The sequence below is a fragment of the Topomyia yanbarensis genome, chromosome 3 (assembly GCF_030247195.1).
Source record: "Topomyia yanbarensis strain Yona2022 chromosome 3, ASM3024719v1, whole genome shotgun sequence".
NCBI classification, from domain to species: Eukaryota; Metazoa; Arthropoda; class Insecta; order Diptera; family Culicidae; genus Topomyia; species Topomyia yanbarensis.
This window is the reverse complement of record NC_080672.1, coordinates 172,704,173-172,719,212: the sequence shown is the minus strand read 5'-3', so window position 1 is coordinate 172,719,212 and position 15,040 is coordinate 172,704,173. Positions and strand designations below refer to the sequence as shown.

Sequence of the window (15,040 nt, the reverse complement as noted above, 5' to 3'; positions counted from 1 at the left end):
ATTCATATATCGAACGTTAAATTATGGTTCATGGATATTTATAAAACGATCCATAAGAAAAGAAAATGTAAAACGATCCATTAATATGTGCTTATGCACCAGAAAAATTAAATTTAAGGAATTTATACGAAATTTTTGCTATTCGAACTAATAATAAAGCATATTACATTTGGTTGAAATTCCAAACTACAACAAACAATGCATACATTATAGTTAGAAAACTTAAGCTTCCATATCCCACTAGTCAGGTAACTGACCTTCGCTAACTTGAAATCATTGTGGCAACTCTTTAAAGGGCATTAGCGTGCTGAGAGTTATTAGACCACTGATACAGGCTGGCATGAGTCGCAAATACCAGATAACTTAAGTGAAAACAGACACTTTATACACGAACACTGACTAATGTGGCTACGCCACATCGCTTTCTAGTGCACTGTCCGACTTCGCTGCCGCTCAGTTGGCTTTTAACTAGCTATACCCCCTATGTTTGAGTAAACCGGGCAAACGAGAGGATCACAGGTTCGCTTGCAATTCCAGTTACGGGTTAATCAATGCCTCGTCCAACGGATCCTCAGCGGCTTTGCGCCGCTTCGAATCCTTGGCCTCGGATATGCGGCCAAGCCGCATCACACTAGCTCCCAGTATAAGCTCACTTGTTAAAACACTGTCACTGTTATGAGTATTATTTAGCGCAACTTATTTTTTCAGTTAACCATACTTTGGTTAATAATTTTACATTTCCGCTTTCGGATTCGGTTTATATCGGTTAAAATAGTTGCCACAATGATTTCAGGTTAGCGAAGCTCAGTTACCTGACTAGTGGGATATGGAAGCTTAAGTTTTCTAACTATAATGTATGCATTGTTTGTTGTAGTTTGGAATGTCAAACAAATGTAATATACTTTATTATTAGTTCGAATAGCAAAAATTTCGCTTGAATTAATTAAATTTAATTTTTCTGGTGCATAAGCACCAGAAAAATTAAATTTAATGGATCGTTTTACATTTTCTCTTCTTATGGATCGTTTTGTAAATATCCATGAACCATAATTTAACGTTCGATATATGAATCAATTCATAGCATTTCTAATGTTCATTTTTACATCTTCTATGGACCAAGAAAAATTATTTAGCAAACATTTTCATCAAATTTATGGAACTTTTTCTAACATTTTGTTGCTCCATTTTGTAATACCGTGGAACATTTTTGTCGATATTATGGAACATATCGACGTGTTTTGATGTACATTGTTAATATTTTATGGATCAATGTCAGTTAATTTATGGCGCAAAATGTAACATTTTATAGAACATTTCCAATATTTTTATGGGGCACTGGTTGATTTTAATTGCTCTTTTATTACTATTTTAGTGCTCTTTTGCGACCATTTTATGGTTCAATTTTACATGATCTATGGATCAAATCACCCTTTTTTATGGATCATTCACACTGTTTTATGGATTTCCAGTTTTGTTTTATGGAACATGAACAACTTTTTTATGGATCGTTTTACAATTCTTTATGGATTATTTTAAATATTTTATATGCAAAAGTATATTTTCCCGATAAAAATCGCATTAGAAAACGGGATAGAGAAACTGATCAAGTCTCTTCAGAGTAAACTGGCTTGACTGGAAAACGGTGTTGCCAGCCCTATATTGTGTTGTCTCAAAAATGATTTAAAAATTAGTAGTAAAACTTTTTTACGTAAATCTATTATTTCACCACATATTGACTTTTGTCCGTCCATTTCGTTTCTTAACAATTAAACACAAACACGATTGCAATATAGAATCATGGGATTGATTTTAAAATCTAACAGATACACTTCCTCTGGTTTCATACCAGACGCATAACAATGGCTCTCTGTGGAGCAAAGAATTTATTGCTTGACAATAGTGTTCATTTTTAGATTATTGAGGTTGAACAGAGAAAGGGCAAAAAGCGAAAAAGAAAAAAGCAGTTTTTTTCCACACCGTATGTTAGATCTTTATAAAAATTAATCAGCATTACTGTAACAACATTCTACATAAGCTGATTGATTTTTATGAAGATCTAACACACGGTGTGGAAAAAACTGCTTTTTTCGTTTTCGATTTTTGCGTATTCTGTGTCCAACATTAATGGAATACTGCCTCGACATTTTCGAATTGCATAGGTTTAACACTAGAAACGCGTCTGATGTAAGAACACCAAACTTTTTATTTAGTAGATCGCAGAGCACCTTGTACAAAGGAATACGTTTTATTCAATTCGATGTCTAGGCATAGGTGCAGCAACATTGACCGTATTCAAAACACTATGTAAAATCTGCCTTGTAGACAGATTTTTTTTTGGATTTTTATATTTTGGAGTAATTTGAATAACTATGTAATGTATTTTCTCTTCTATTATTTGCATTTAGTCACAATAAGTTATTATATTCACTATGATGATGATGGATTTTATTAAAGATATTAAAAAATGAGATGTTGCGCGATAAGCAGATACAGAATAACTTGAAATCGAACATGGTGACCAGTACTAAGAGCTTATCTGGTTGAATCGAAGCTTCTAGAGTTTTGTTGTGATCAGGGTCTAATTTGATGATGGAATTGTGTTGGCTTTTCTCTACAATAGAGTTAATCTCGGTTATTACTGCGATAGTGCGATAGTAATAACAGAGTTAGTTTGTTAAGTATGGAGCTTGATGACTCCTTCTGATATAACTAGATATTGGGTTCAATTCCTGATCAATCAATTAATGGATGATAAAACTCGAACGGACTCTGCACTACTACCTGGCTCGTTACTTCTCTCTTTAGCAGGTGGTAGTACTGATTTCTTGGTCAGGCGGGAGAAATTTTACAGAAAATTGTCGGAAATGGAAGCTGTTGGGTTCAATTTCCGATTCTATCAAGTATCTTCCCGGAATGGAAATTTTATTGATGGACCCTGCTTGTTGTCGGAATATTCGAAATGTATCGTGTTACGTTCTTTTGAAGAAAAGGCTATGTCTGCAAATTAAACCAGTCCGCTTTTTTGTAAACTGGTTTTGTCATGAGTTAAAATATGAATTATCTTCTTTGTGGGGGTATGAGGTAGGACCATCATCATCGTCTTCATCATCATGTTTTTGTAACGTAAAAACGTGATTGTTCTAGAATTCAAAGCACTTTATTCACGATTTTGGGAATGCAAAAAAGGCTCTGTCAAACCAGTGAAGCCCTATTATAATCGAAATTGTGAGAATACTGCCCTTGAGAGGAAACATTGTAAACATCTGTTTTACGAAATAAATAAATGTTAAACTTCATACAGCGTTAGATAACGAATACAATTTTGCGCAAAGCAGAATTGAACAAATGGTTTTCTTTCAAATTGAAAATGCTGATTAGTTTATTATGTAAATTATCTATTGACGCAATTTTGCAAAGCGTTTGTTACGAAAAATCAAACTGTCCAATACAGATATCGGAGTAATTTAGAGATTTGATAATTGACGTCATTTGAGAAGAAATGTTTAGAAAAATGGTGCAAATGACGATTCTAGGAACTTACTTTATGAGTACAACAATCAGCAATGCCAAGCTGACGAATTTAGTAGAAATGCCATATATAAGCCACTTTGGAGTAGAACGACATATATTAATATATTGTGTAGAATACAAGTGCTCACGTCTTGAACTATAGTCTGTTTCATTTTCGAAGTCCATCTACCATGAAATTTGGATGATCAGTTACACTGCAAAATAAAAAACAGTTAAAACCATGGCCTAACTAGTGTAAGTCCAACTAAAACGCAATCCGGTAAAAATAATCTAACGAGCAAACCACGACGGTAGCATAGTGCCTCGCATATTCATCCATATAACAATATGTATTAATAGTAAGTCCTTGTTTTACATTACTATATCAAATATACCACTTGTAGATACATATCACAGCTGCTTGTTGATGCCCATTTGAATATTTGGTCGTTACGTTGCTAATGCACTTTCAATAGTATACCATTTAAGTCTGTTGCATTAAATATTTTTACACCATCCAAATATCCCAGGCATCTTCTACACAACACTTCAAACGCACGTGAATGGTTCAAAACGAACGGATGCGACTTGATAGAGTTGCAATGCCTTGCTATTAGCAGGCATATTAGAGACTACTATAATCGGCAAACGGTTAGTTCGATTCCATCGTTACGGTGCTTCGGTGGTATTTGCTAGCAGGTGGATGTAGTGACTATATCCAATGCAGCTGATCAATAGAAGTACTGACCAACAATAGACAATTTTTAGTTACATGCCGCTGATTGATTGGTTTATGGTGGATAAATAATTTAGCTTCCACGGAGGCGAACATAGAACGAATCTAATAATGACACTTGATTGAGACACTGCCTGCTGTGTTAGTTGTTAGTATTCAGTTCACCAAAGAGGCGCGCGTGGTGCAGACACGTCCTAGAGCTCGTGGAAAGTGGTTATTAGACCGAAAATGCGGTCATTATCATGTAACGATGGGCAACAACAGTCCAATTTATAATGCTAGATTTTTTGCGCTTGCTAAATCGTATTGTAAACACGTTCCGGCGGTTTTATTCACACTCGTGTCTCTTTTTTTTCTTTTTGGCTCGTCTTCCTGGTTCTGGCATTGGATGGCGGTATTTCCCGTTGTGTCCCATCGATACCGTGTAGGTAATGTGTTATTGGTTATGATAGCATGTTTCACAGTCTTCGCGAGATACGGGTGTAATCGATTGACGACTGGACCATCGTTAATGACGCGCAAGCGAGCACTATCACCAGGATCGAAACTGGTTTCGAACGCGCTGTCCAAGATGCCCACCCGAGAAGATAAGCACGAGGATGGAGAAAGTGGTATCCGTTATCTAGAAACGCCAGACAAATCCTTCTCAGATAAAAAAGAGTACAGGTAAGTGCAGATTATTATAATACAAGAATAGCCAATCAGAATACAATACGTTATACACTCAGGTTTTTTTTACGCGGGGGATACAGACCGCGTAAATGAAAACCGCGTAAATGAAAACCGCGTAAATTTCAAAATCCGCGTAAATTAAAACCGCGTAAATTTCAAAATCCGCGTAAATGAAAACCGCGTAAATTTCAAAATCCGCGTAAATGAAAACCGTGTAAATTTCAAAATCCGCGTAAATGAAAACCGCGTAAATTTCAAAATCCGCGTAAATGAAGACCACTTAAATTTAAGAATCCGCAATAAAGGGAACCTCATTGATGGATACCGCGTAAATTTCAAAATCCGCGTAAATGAAAACCGCGTAAATTTCAAAAACCGCGTAAATGAAAACCGCGTAAATTTCAAAATCCGCGTAAATGAAAACCGCGTAAATTTCAAAATCCGCGTAAATGAAAACCGCGTAAATTTCAAAATCCGCGTAAAAAAAACCGCGTAAAAAAATACCGCGCAAAAAAAAACCGCGTAAAAAAACTTGAGTGTACTTTAAGAGCGAGCGAAATTGGTAAACAGATTTATATTTATATGTATTGGAAAAAAGTGACAATCGAATTTCATATCTAGATATACCTCAAATACCCTCATCTCGAAAAAAGTTTCTATGCTAAATTTTAGTTAAATTGGACGCAAAACAGTCAAAGTTCAAAAATGTTCACCCGAATACGTATTTTATTAGGAATGTCATGAATCTTCAAGATCTAGTGTCATATCGGAAAGAAATTGAAGATTGATTGTATGCGACTTGAATTTGAGGGGCTCTGCCAAACTCCAAAAAAAACCTATTTCGAGATACAAGGGAAAAACGGAAATCACCGAAAATTATCTTTTTATCCAACATTGTAACTAAAATACTTTTTTCTTTTCTGTTTTCTGGAATATATTGGTGTGGAACTAAAGTATTCTTGACTAAGTATTCATGGTTTACTGTCGCATCATCTCTGAGACATGATTCTCTCGACATCGTTTTTGAAACAAAATTCTTAAATTTGAAACTTTCGGTTACTAGTGATTGCGAAAATCTTTATCACATTAAAACCAATAATAGAAACCGTGAATCTCATTTTTTGAATTTTCTGACTTAGGCCATTTTTACACTGAGACCTCATTGTTATGGGACTGTTCAATGGAATGTTGAAATGAGATTTTTTTTGCAAATAGTTACCTCTCTGTGATTTTTTAAATCGAGATGCTCAAAAAATTGTTTTTCGAATGGAATCTAGGGCTCTAGGCTTCATGCATTGCACATTAGACATACAAAAAACCGCTCTACAAAAAGATTCGATATCGAGTTGCTTGTCGATATTTTTGCATAGAAAAATTACAGAATAATATTGAAATAATAGGGAAATGTAGTCGGTTTTCGGCATCCTTTTGTTTTTGGCCCATAACATTTCTCCAATTGGTCAATATAGGGGCATAAGCATACCAATGGAGAGCAAAAGGTTTTAGCTAATAACTAGTGAAAAAAATTAATTTAGACGGCGCAGGTGGTTGAGTGGTAAGCGTGACCGCCATTCATTCCGGTTGGCCTGGGTTCAATTCCAGCCGAGGTCGTTGAGATTTTTCTGAGGTGAAAAAATCTGTTGTCACGTCTTCCTTCGGAAGGGAAGTAAAGCCGTTGGTCCCCGGCCCATAAGTTGATGGATCGATATCTCGTCCAGATAGTGGAGTCACCTCTGTGGCGTCGATAAAGAAACAGTAGAATCCAACTTCTATACTTACTATCAAATATCCTCCTCCCGTGATACTTGTGGAGTGTGCAGTAGTATCTACGGCCTCTAGCAAAAGCAAGTATCGGACTAACAATTCCTTCCCTTTCCTTCCGCGATCTACGTTCGGGCCTGGCCGGCGCCGGTATTGATCAATAAACACTTTAAGATTACCAGCAGTTGCACATTGAAAAATGTTTCGCTACTCCCAAGCATAATTATCTACTGATTCCCTTCAGCTAGTCCAGATCGATATCGGAGTAGCAGCCAGGGGTGGTCGCACAAGCTCAAACTCAACTAGTGAAAAAATTTAATTTATTCTTTCAGCAATAAAAAATTTACTAGCAATTAAGTAAAATGATCGTTTTTCCATGTAGGAATATGTGGTCGGTTGTCGACACCGCAAGAAAATTTACTAAAAATGGAAAAATATGAATAAAAATCATCAAGATTCAAAAGGAAATGAAAATTTATTCTTTTCAACAACCATCAAAAGCATTTTGTACATCATTCGTCATCAGAACCACAATATGTGTGTTTAAAACTAGTGTGAATATTAAGCGCTGTTAATGCACGTAGCCAGAGGGGGAGGTGGGTAAAGGGTAACTCCGATCCCCCACCTAATTTTCTGTAAAAAATATAAATGATCACAAATCAAAACAATTCGAATACAGTAATGTTTCGATTATAATTATATAACGGTCGGTCTGTATTTTAGCGTGATATATTTGAAGCGTGATATATTCAAAACAAAACAAAAAATTACTTTCAAACATTAACTTATGTATTATTATTTAAAAAAAGATAAAGTAAGTCAAAAAGAGTAAGTCAAATCATAGTATGGTAATGAGCCTATTTTTATCAGGTTTCTATTATCACACTACCTCTGCCATCTTTGCTCAACACATTGGTCAAATGGAATGGCATCAGCGGATCCCTACACGATTTCACTTTACGTAGCCCGTACCGTTTCTTAAAATTGTTGAACCACCCAAAGCTAAACTTGAAGAAATCTGGCACATTAAGGTTTTGGGCAAATATCTTGACTATTAAAATCAGTGTATTCGAAGAGACTACAATTCAGTTCTCGTTGTTTCAACATCTATAGAAATAGTCCCATCTCCATTAATTAATGTTGTCCTTTCAAAAGAAAAGTATTCACATCGATTGAAGAGTAAATGCATATCTTACGTATTTTGTTTCTCTCATTATTTTGTTAGATTTTCTTGTGGATAAGTAACAATTAAGCGATTTAAAAAGAAGTAGATTTTTTATCCGCTACACCAGACGCCCCCCTTAAGGACACGGCAAAAGATTACGAAGAATTTAACACAAAAATTTGAATCGACCGAAAGATATTTCGGCAATCCTAGTCATTGCAACAACGTTTTTGGTAAAACATGATTTCTGGATTATTCACGTTTAAGGGGTCCTCTTATATAATTGTGCAAAAAGGTTACATTCCATAGAGACCTAAAAACATGAAAAAATTCGTTCTAAAAACATAATAGCGGCCACTTGAAAAAAAAGTATCATTTTATCGCATGACTTTTCCACTTTGGCCGGCAGTAAAAAATCACTAATGATCAAAATATTGCGATTTTGTAGGTTAAAGCGCCGAAGAATGACTTCTTTTAGGCGGGCAAAACGCAAAGTTGAATGGTTCAAAAAACAAGAATGCCCGCAGATTCGAAAAATCTTGTTTCAAGAAAGTGGCCATTTTTGACACCTTTCACTCGAAAATTTTGATTTTAAAGATGAAACTCTAATAAACATTTTGCAAAATAGCCCACATGTCTAAGGTCCGATTTCTTCACCCTCGCTTAACTTTTTAACCAGGTTCACCAGTACGTTTAAACCTGGCTTAGGCGCTAAGCGAGGGTGAAGAAAACGTCCCTAAGTCATTTTACAATTATCAAACATTAGGTACTTTTGGTATAATTATATAAGAGGACCCCCTTAAAGTTTCGCGCCATGCGCCCCGCCCCCGTATGGTAGCAAGATGAACAGCGCTATAACTTTGCTTCTTTTGCTTGAAACTCTATTAAAACAATTTTCTATACTGTAAGATAAAAGAATAAAAAAGTATTTTGACCGACCTCATCATATATAAACCCTTAACGGAATATTCCAAAACCTACTAATAGGCGTATTACCCTACATGTAAATAAGCAAATCAATTGTAAAAGCAATCCTGGCAGTTTTAACACAACATGTGGCTTATTTGGAGCAAAACGTAGTGTGCCGTAATATAAAACAAAATCGTAATATAACCGAGCGTGATATAAAATTGATAAAAACGCATAGTGATATAATCGAAACATTTCTGTAATTCTAAACAAGCGGGTATCTCGGCGAGAGTTTTGTGTACCGTGGATAGTCTAGAAAATGTTCGAACAAACCGATGTGAGTATGATGTAAAATAAATTTGATAAAAGACTGAGCATTAAAACTTTCACAAGGCAGTGCTTTCTCACTAGTGATTGCCATGGTTAACAAACAACGTATAAAACGATCCTATCTAATCCATTCGAGCCATAATTAGGTTTGCATGTTTTTAAATTGTAAGGGGACCTGGTCAAATTCAGACGTAGTAAAGGTTTATGAGCTATAAAACTGAATCGTGTCAATCGTTTGGAAAATCAAATGTTTTCCTAGAAGCCTGATCAATTGTCTTGAGTCAATTCCTAGTCCCACCAGAAGTGTCTGCTCCAGATTAGAGCTAAATCGGCCAAGTCTAAGTATCAGACCAACGTTCTTGAACGATATTCGTTTTCGAGCGCTCAATCGACACACAAGTATTTGTTCCTTTCTGTGAAGTGTAGCGAGAAAGAATAGTGCTAATCCGCGTTTAAGGTTATTTTGCGCAATCTCTGCCTCAAGGAGTTTTTATTCTCAGGTGATACGATCCTCAAAAACGCCGATCAGCCATGTTGGTTTTAGAAACGACAGCTAACAACATTGTTTACTAGTTCTCTCCATATGTTTGCTTGGATTTCAGTGGGTAAACAAAGTTGTTCGCTGTCATTTTTATTCCCCGTAGTCTCCTGTACGCTTACCTCACTCCTCACCTAGTTACTGCCAAAGACGAATCACCTTAGAACTCCAAGCACCTTGCTCTGCCTCTTCGAGGTTTTGGACTTTTTTCATCTTTTGTGCGTCTGTTAATCGTTAGGCCGCCTTCCTCAGCCTTTTCTTCGAACAGTGAGGATTGAACAGTCAGTGTAGGAGTTGATACTAACAAACCTAACTAACTAACCTAACTACCTAACTAAACTAACTAACCTAACTAAACTAACTAACTAACCTAACTAACTAAACTAACTAACTAACCTAAGTAACTAGCCGAACTAACTAACCTAACTAGAATGATCTTGAGCTAATATTGTATATTAAGGCGTATTTCTTGAGTGTTGCTATGTGAGCGCGAATACCTCGCTTTGTCTTACCCACTTAAGTTTATATTATCCACCAGTTGAAAGTTTACATTCAAGTTTGTTTGTTAATATATACCAAATTCGTTACTAGGCAACTAGCAGTTCGAAAATTAGATTCTGAGATGATTATGACTTTCATTGGTTTAGTTTTCGATAAAAATACACTAAAAAAATCAGTTTGTATAAGGAAAAGTTTTTTTCAAATGACTTTTTTTCCTTGAAGGTGCCCAACTTGATTTTTTACGGTAGGTAGGGAACATAATTACCTATCTTGAAACAAAATTTCATCCAGATCAAAGATGTTTTTTTGTAAATCAACTTTAAATTTTTAAAATAAAGAATTTTTTTAATATTTTTATTGAAAAATTGGACTAATTTTGTGAAAATCACTCCTACAACATTTTTTTATTGGAATTTGTCATTTTTAGACTATAGCCATTTGAAAAAAATGGTTAAAAAAAGTTTGACTCTTTTCCAAAGACAGTCTAGGTCATTTTTGGAAAAACGAAGTATGCAAAGTGGCTTTTTGTGATAAAGTCTTCATGTACAGAAAGTTTCATTAAAATCTCGGAGGGTGCTGACAACCTTTCTTCGAGTTGGCGCGAAATTCGTCGAAGATAAATTGAAACATGGAGATGTACTCGAAAATACAATACGATACAGTGTACGAAGAAACGAAACCATAATCACATGCTTCTTGGCTTCATGAAATGCTTCGGAATTGGCGTCGATCAAAGATCAGTCGAAGATGACTATATATAACTTCTTATAAATATTTACTACTAAATACTAAGATGAAGAAAAGAAATGGAAAATGGACCTGAAGCATGAACAACGACTGTACGGATTATACACGCATGCTTACGTCGGAAGTTTTAATAATTTTTTTTCCTACAAAAAGACGATTTTGTATTTTCTAATTAATTCTCGGAGTTGCTCAGAAGTTTTTGATTGTCTTCATTATTCTTATAAATCCATTAGAGATTCTCCCAATATTATGGATAGATTTTTTTATAAATTGAAAAAATATGTTTTTGGTGAAGATCAAAAAATATATCACAAATATTAGAAATCCATCAACCGATAGCAAAGGCCATCCAGATTTTTAATGCACTATAAATTACGTCATCAGTGGCCAAATCTTGGCGAGATAGAAAGAGAAATAATATGTTTCGTAAATATTCAAAAGAAAAACTTATTTTTGTTTTTTATATCTCACGATAATTTTTTATGGATTTTTCCAACTTTCGATTTCAGTTTATAGTATTTTTTTGATTTTATTTCTTTTCATTGAAGCATTCTTGAGTTTAGGATTTTCAAGAAAAACTTAATTGGTCTTATAGCAACTAAAGCAAGGTAATTTCATAGCAGGTGTCCTGTTAAAATTGAAATAATTCGTATGTTGAAATCCACTCTGATTTTTAACTAAATTTTCCCAACATAATTCTAAAAATTTACAAACAAATCCAAGTTAGAAACATTTGAAATTCTGCGAATGTAGAATCGTTATGCTTTCTCTTATTTGGAACAGTGCTCTTTGTGGTCGATTCTGGAAGCTTTTGAATGCAATTTGCTTACAATGCCTTTCTCTTAGGATCCCGAGCAAACATTTTGAAAAAAGGAAAAGTTTTCATTAATTGTCACGCGATGAAACACGAGACACACAAAAGTTAATTGAAATCCGAGAATGATATATGTGCAGTACAAACAGATTTCAATTAATGTGTCGTCGAAGCAGTACCGGAAACTGCGTCAGGACTTCATGAAGGCTTTCAAAGCTAATCCAGGACTTTCGGGCATGGGAAGCTTTCTTCAAGTATAGGGCTATCCAGCAATCAAACTGGACCGTAAAGCAAAACATTGCGCCCTGTCAAATTTGACTTGAAATCGCTTCCGGGACAGAAGCTTTATGTTACCAAAGATCACAGAGATGTTCCCAAGAAGTATAAAATTATTGTTGCAGACAAGTTTGCCGGAGAAAGTGTATGATCTGACAGTAAATTTGCAGTTATGGCCGTAAGACTCCGATTTTCATCACAACCAACAATATGAACCGAGTTATACGTCAACGATTGACTGAAAAGCGAAAAGTCTGAAAAGTGGTTAATTAGGTCTCGCCGGGATTCTTTCAAGTTTTTGCAGGATTTGGCGAATATCCACTATAGTTTAATGCGACGAAAGCTTCATAAAATCGGGTACAAAAATTTAATAAATTCGGGTGTGCAAAAAATGGATCGAAACTGTATTCGTAAAAATATTTACAAGTCTGCGAGTTATCTGGGATTAAAAAATGATCAATTTTATAAACTTCCGAAAAATTATACTGCAAAAAAGCTGTTGATTATGCTGAGGATTATTTTGCGCAAAAAATGAGAATTTTTTTCGGGATATTTAATGTTAATTTTAAAGCCTTATTAGTACCACAGATCTAAATACTGGGGCCCTATTCTCACAGTCACGTCACCTAGTGACTAGAACAAAATTTAATCTAGTCACTAGGTGACGTGACTGTGAGAATAGGGCCCCTGGTCGCAGTGGTTCATCTCCAACAAAAAAGGCTTATTAAAATGGGATGATAATAAAACACAGAAATACTTTGGATGCTTTTATGAAAACCAGTTTCTAGATTTACGAAATAAATGAGACAACGTAAATTGCAATAACAAAATACAATCTACAATTTTACAATCTAACCTCTATCAGAAATCAAACTGATAATGAATGCTTAACATAACTGAAAATTTTTAAGATTAGCCCCTCCCCCTACTGGAAAAGGCTGCGCACGCCTATGTGTCTATTATACACCGAAATAGCAAAAAGTGTCAGCAATTTTAGTTCTGATTCGTGGTTAGAAATGGTGAGAACATAAATAAATATCACTTTCTAATACCAAGGTATTATAAAAATATTGCACAATGTATTCAGTTCGATTATAAATGATATATTCGTTGAAATATACACTTAATTGATTATACATACCAATGGCCTTTTGTTCATATACTGGGATGGCCACCCATACACATCGTTGGTAGTGTGGAAGGTTTACGAGAAGATATCTTTCGATAATAGTTTTCACTCATGAGAGATTCCTTCAATCTTACTTCACATCCGTGTATGTCCATCCTTCTCTCTTATAAATCCAAAGGCCTCTGCTTCACAAATATCTTGCAGGCCTGCTTAAACTCTCTTAGGTTATTAGTCCGCTTGGCGTATTCTGGTGATGCGTTGAACAAATTGTAGCCTTTATAAAATAAGGAGTTCTGCGTATAAGATTTCTTAGCGCTCAACAATCGCGGATTGCCGGCTTGTCTGTTTTCATGCCGGTGCACAACTCTTTCGTACACAACAGTGTTACACAGGTATCATCTGCATTTGCTTACGCTGTTGCTAAGAACAAAATAGAAGCACAGTAGTCAAAATGGGGAGCTATTATGGGCTTGTAAACAGATATCTTTAAGTCAAATGTGAGAAACCTATTAATCCTACAAAGAACGCCAAAAATTTCCGGATTGTGAAGTTCAGGTGCTCATTAAAACTTAGTTTTTCGTCCAATGTGATTATATTATTATATTATTGATATTTGATAGTTGCAATTCGTTCAACAATCCCTCTATCTATTTCAACTGTTGCAGTACTTTCATTCATCTGCCGCTTAGTTACAATCATATATTTGGTCTAGAAAATGTTCAGTTTGAGTTTTTTCCACTACAACCAATCACTAGACTTCGTCAGCTCAAGGTTCATTAACCTGATGCACTTATCGAAACTATTACCGATGATAAACAAAACTGTGTCATCGGCAAACGGCACTTATATAAGAAGCGATTGCATGAAATATGGCTTTGGGACCATAGTGCAATGTTGACCACCGTGCCATGTCTTTACCACATAGATGATCTGTATACCAATTGACCTTCTCTTATTACAGGTCCATTATCCTGTCGAATGGATTCCATGCACTACTGATTTCCGATCCAGCCGGGCGAGTGCAACCAGTGGGGAATAGTTCGAACGAAGGAAGCGATACCGAGTATCAATCTCAGAGTGATGAAGAGTCAAGTGTAACATCAAGCACAAATGAGCCAAATGACAGCGATGGTGAAGGTGATGCGAGCGGGGAAAAACTAGCCGCCGCTGCATTATGCATCGGTGTTGGTTCTTACAGTGATCCACGCACAGTACAAGGTTTGGCCCATTTTTTAGAGCACATGATTTTTATGGGCAGTGACAAGTACCCCACCGAAAATGAATATGATTCTTACATTAGCGTGAGTATCTTCCTCTGTAAAATTCAGTATAACAAGTAACACAAACCCACATTTTCTCAGAAATGTGGTGGATTCGACAATGCTGTTACAGATCTGGAAGAGACAACCTTTTACTTTGAGATCGACGAGGAATATCTTGATGGTGCTCTTGATAGGTTTTCGAGTTTGTTCGCTTCTCCTCTAATGATGCGAGATTCAATCTGCCGCGAGCGTGATGCCGTTGAGTCGGAATTTCAAACCAACATTAATAGCTTCTCATCTATGCGAGAGCAGCTGCTTGGATCTATGGGCAGAGAGGATCATCCATGCAGCTTGTTCTCCTGGGGAAATTTACGCACTTTGAAAGATAATGTGACCGAAAATGAGCTGTACGAAATTTTGCACAAATTTCGAAAACGCCACTATTCAGCTCATCGGATGTACTTCGCCGTTCAGGCTCGAATGAGTTTAGATGAACTTGAGGATTTAACAGTAAAGTATTTCGCGAGCATCCCTAATAACCATCTACCTGGAGATGATTTTTCCATGTATAACGAACGCAATGCATTTAAGTCGGATTTTTATAATAAGGTATTATTTGTAAAACCAAAGTCTAACATATGCAGACTGGATGTGACATGGAGTTTACCACCGTCCGTAAAGGTAATTTCG

The 15,040-nt window shown here is 35.8% G+C and overlaps 1 protein-coding gene across 2 annotated transcripts in view; it reads left to right on the top strand.

The window, feature by feature from the left end:
- The window catches only part of LOC131687349 (nardilysin-like), a 43,215-nt gene that overhangs the window by 13,600 nt on the left and 14,575 nt on the right, over positions 1 to 15,040 (top strand). The window contains exons 1-4 of one of the 2 annotated variants that reach the window (XM_058971428.1): positions 4,189 to 4,490; positions 4,675 to 4,912; positions 14,050 to 14,389; positions 14,450 to 15,031. In XM_058971428.1, coding sequence (XP_058827411.1) covers positions 4,475 to 4,490; positions 4,675 to 4,912; positions 14,050 to 14,389; positions 14,450 to 15,031 — 1,176 coding nt within the window. In that variant the 5' untranslated portion in view covers positions 4,189 to 4,474. Of the gene's footprint in view, positions 1 to 4,188; positions 4,491 to 4,674; positions 4,913 to 14,049; positions 14,390 to 14,449; positions 15,032 to 15,040 lie in introns of those variants that run through there. The other variant, XM_058971429.1, reaches the window with a different exon arrangement.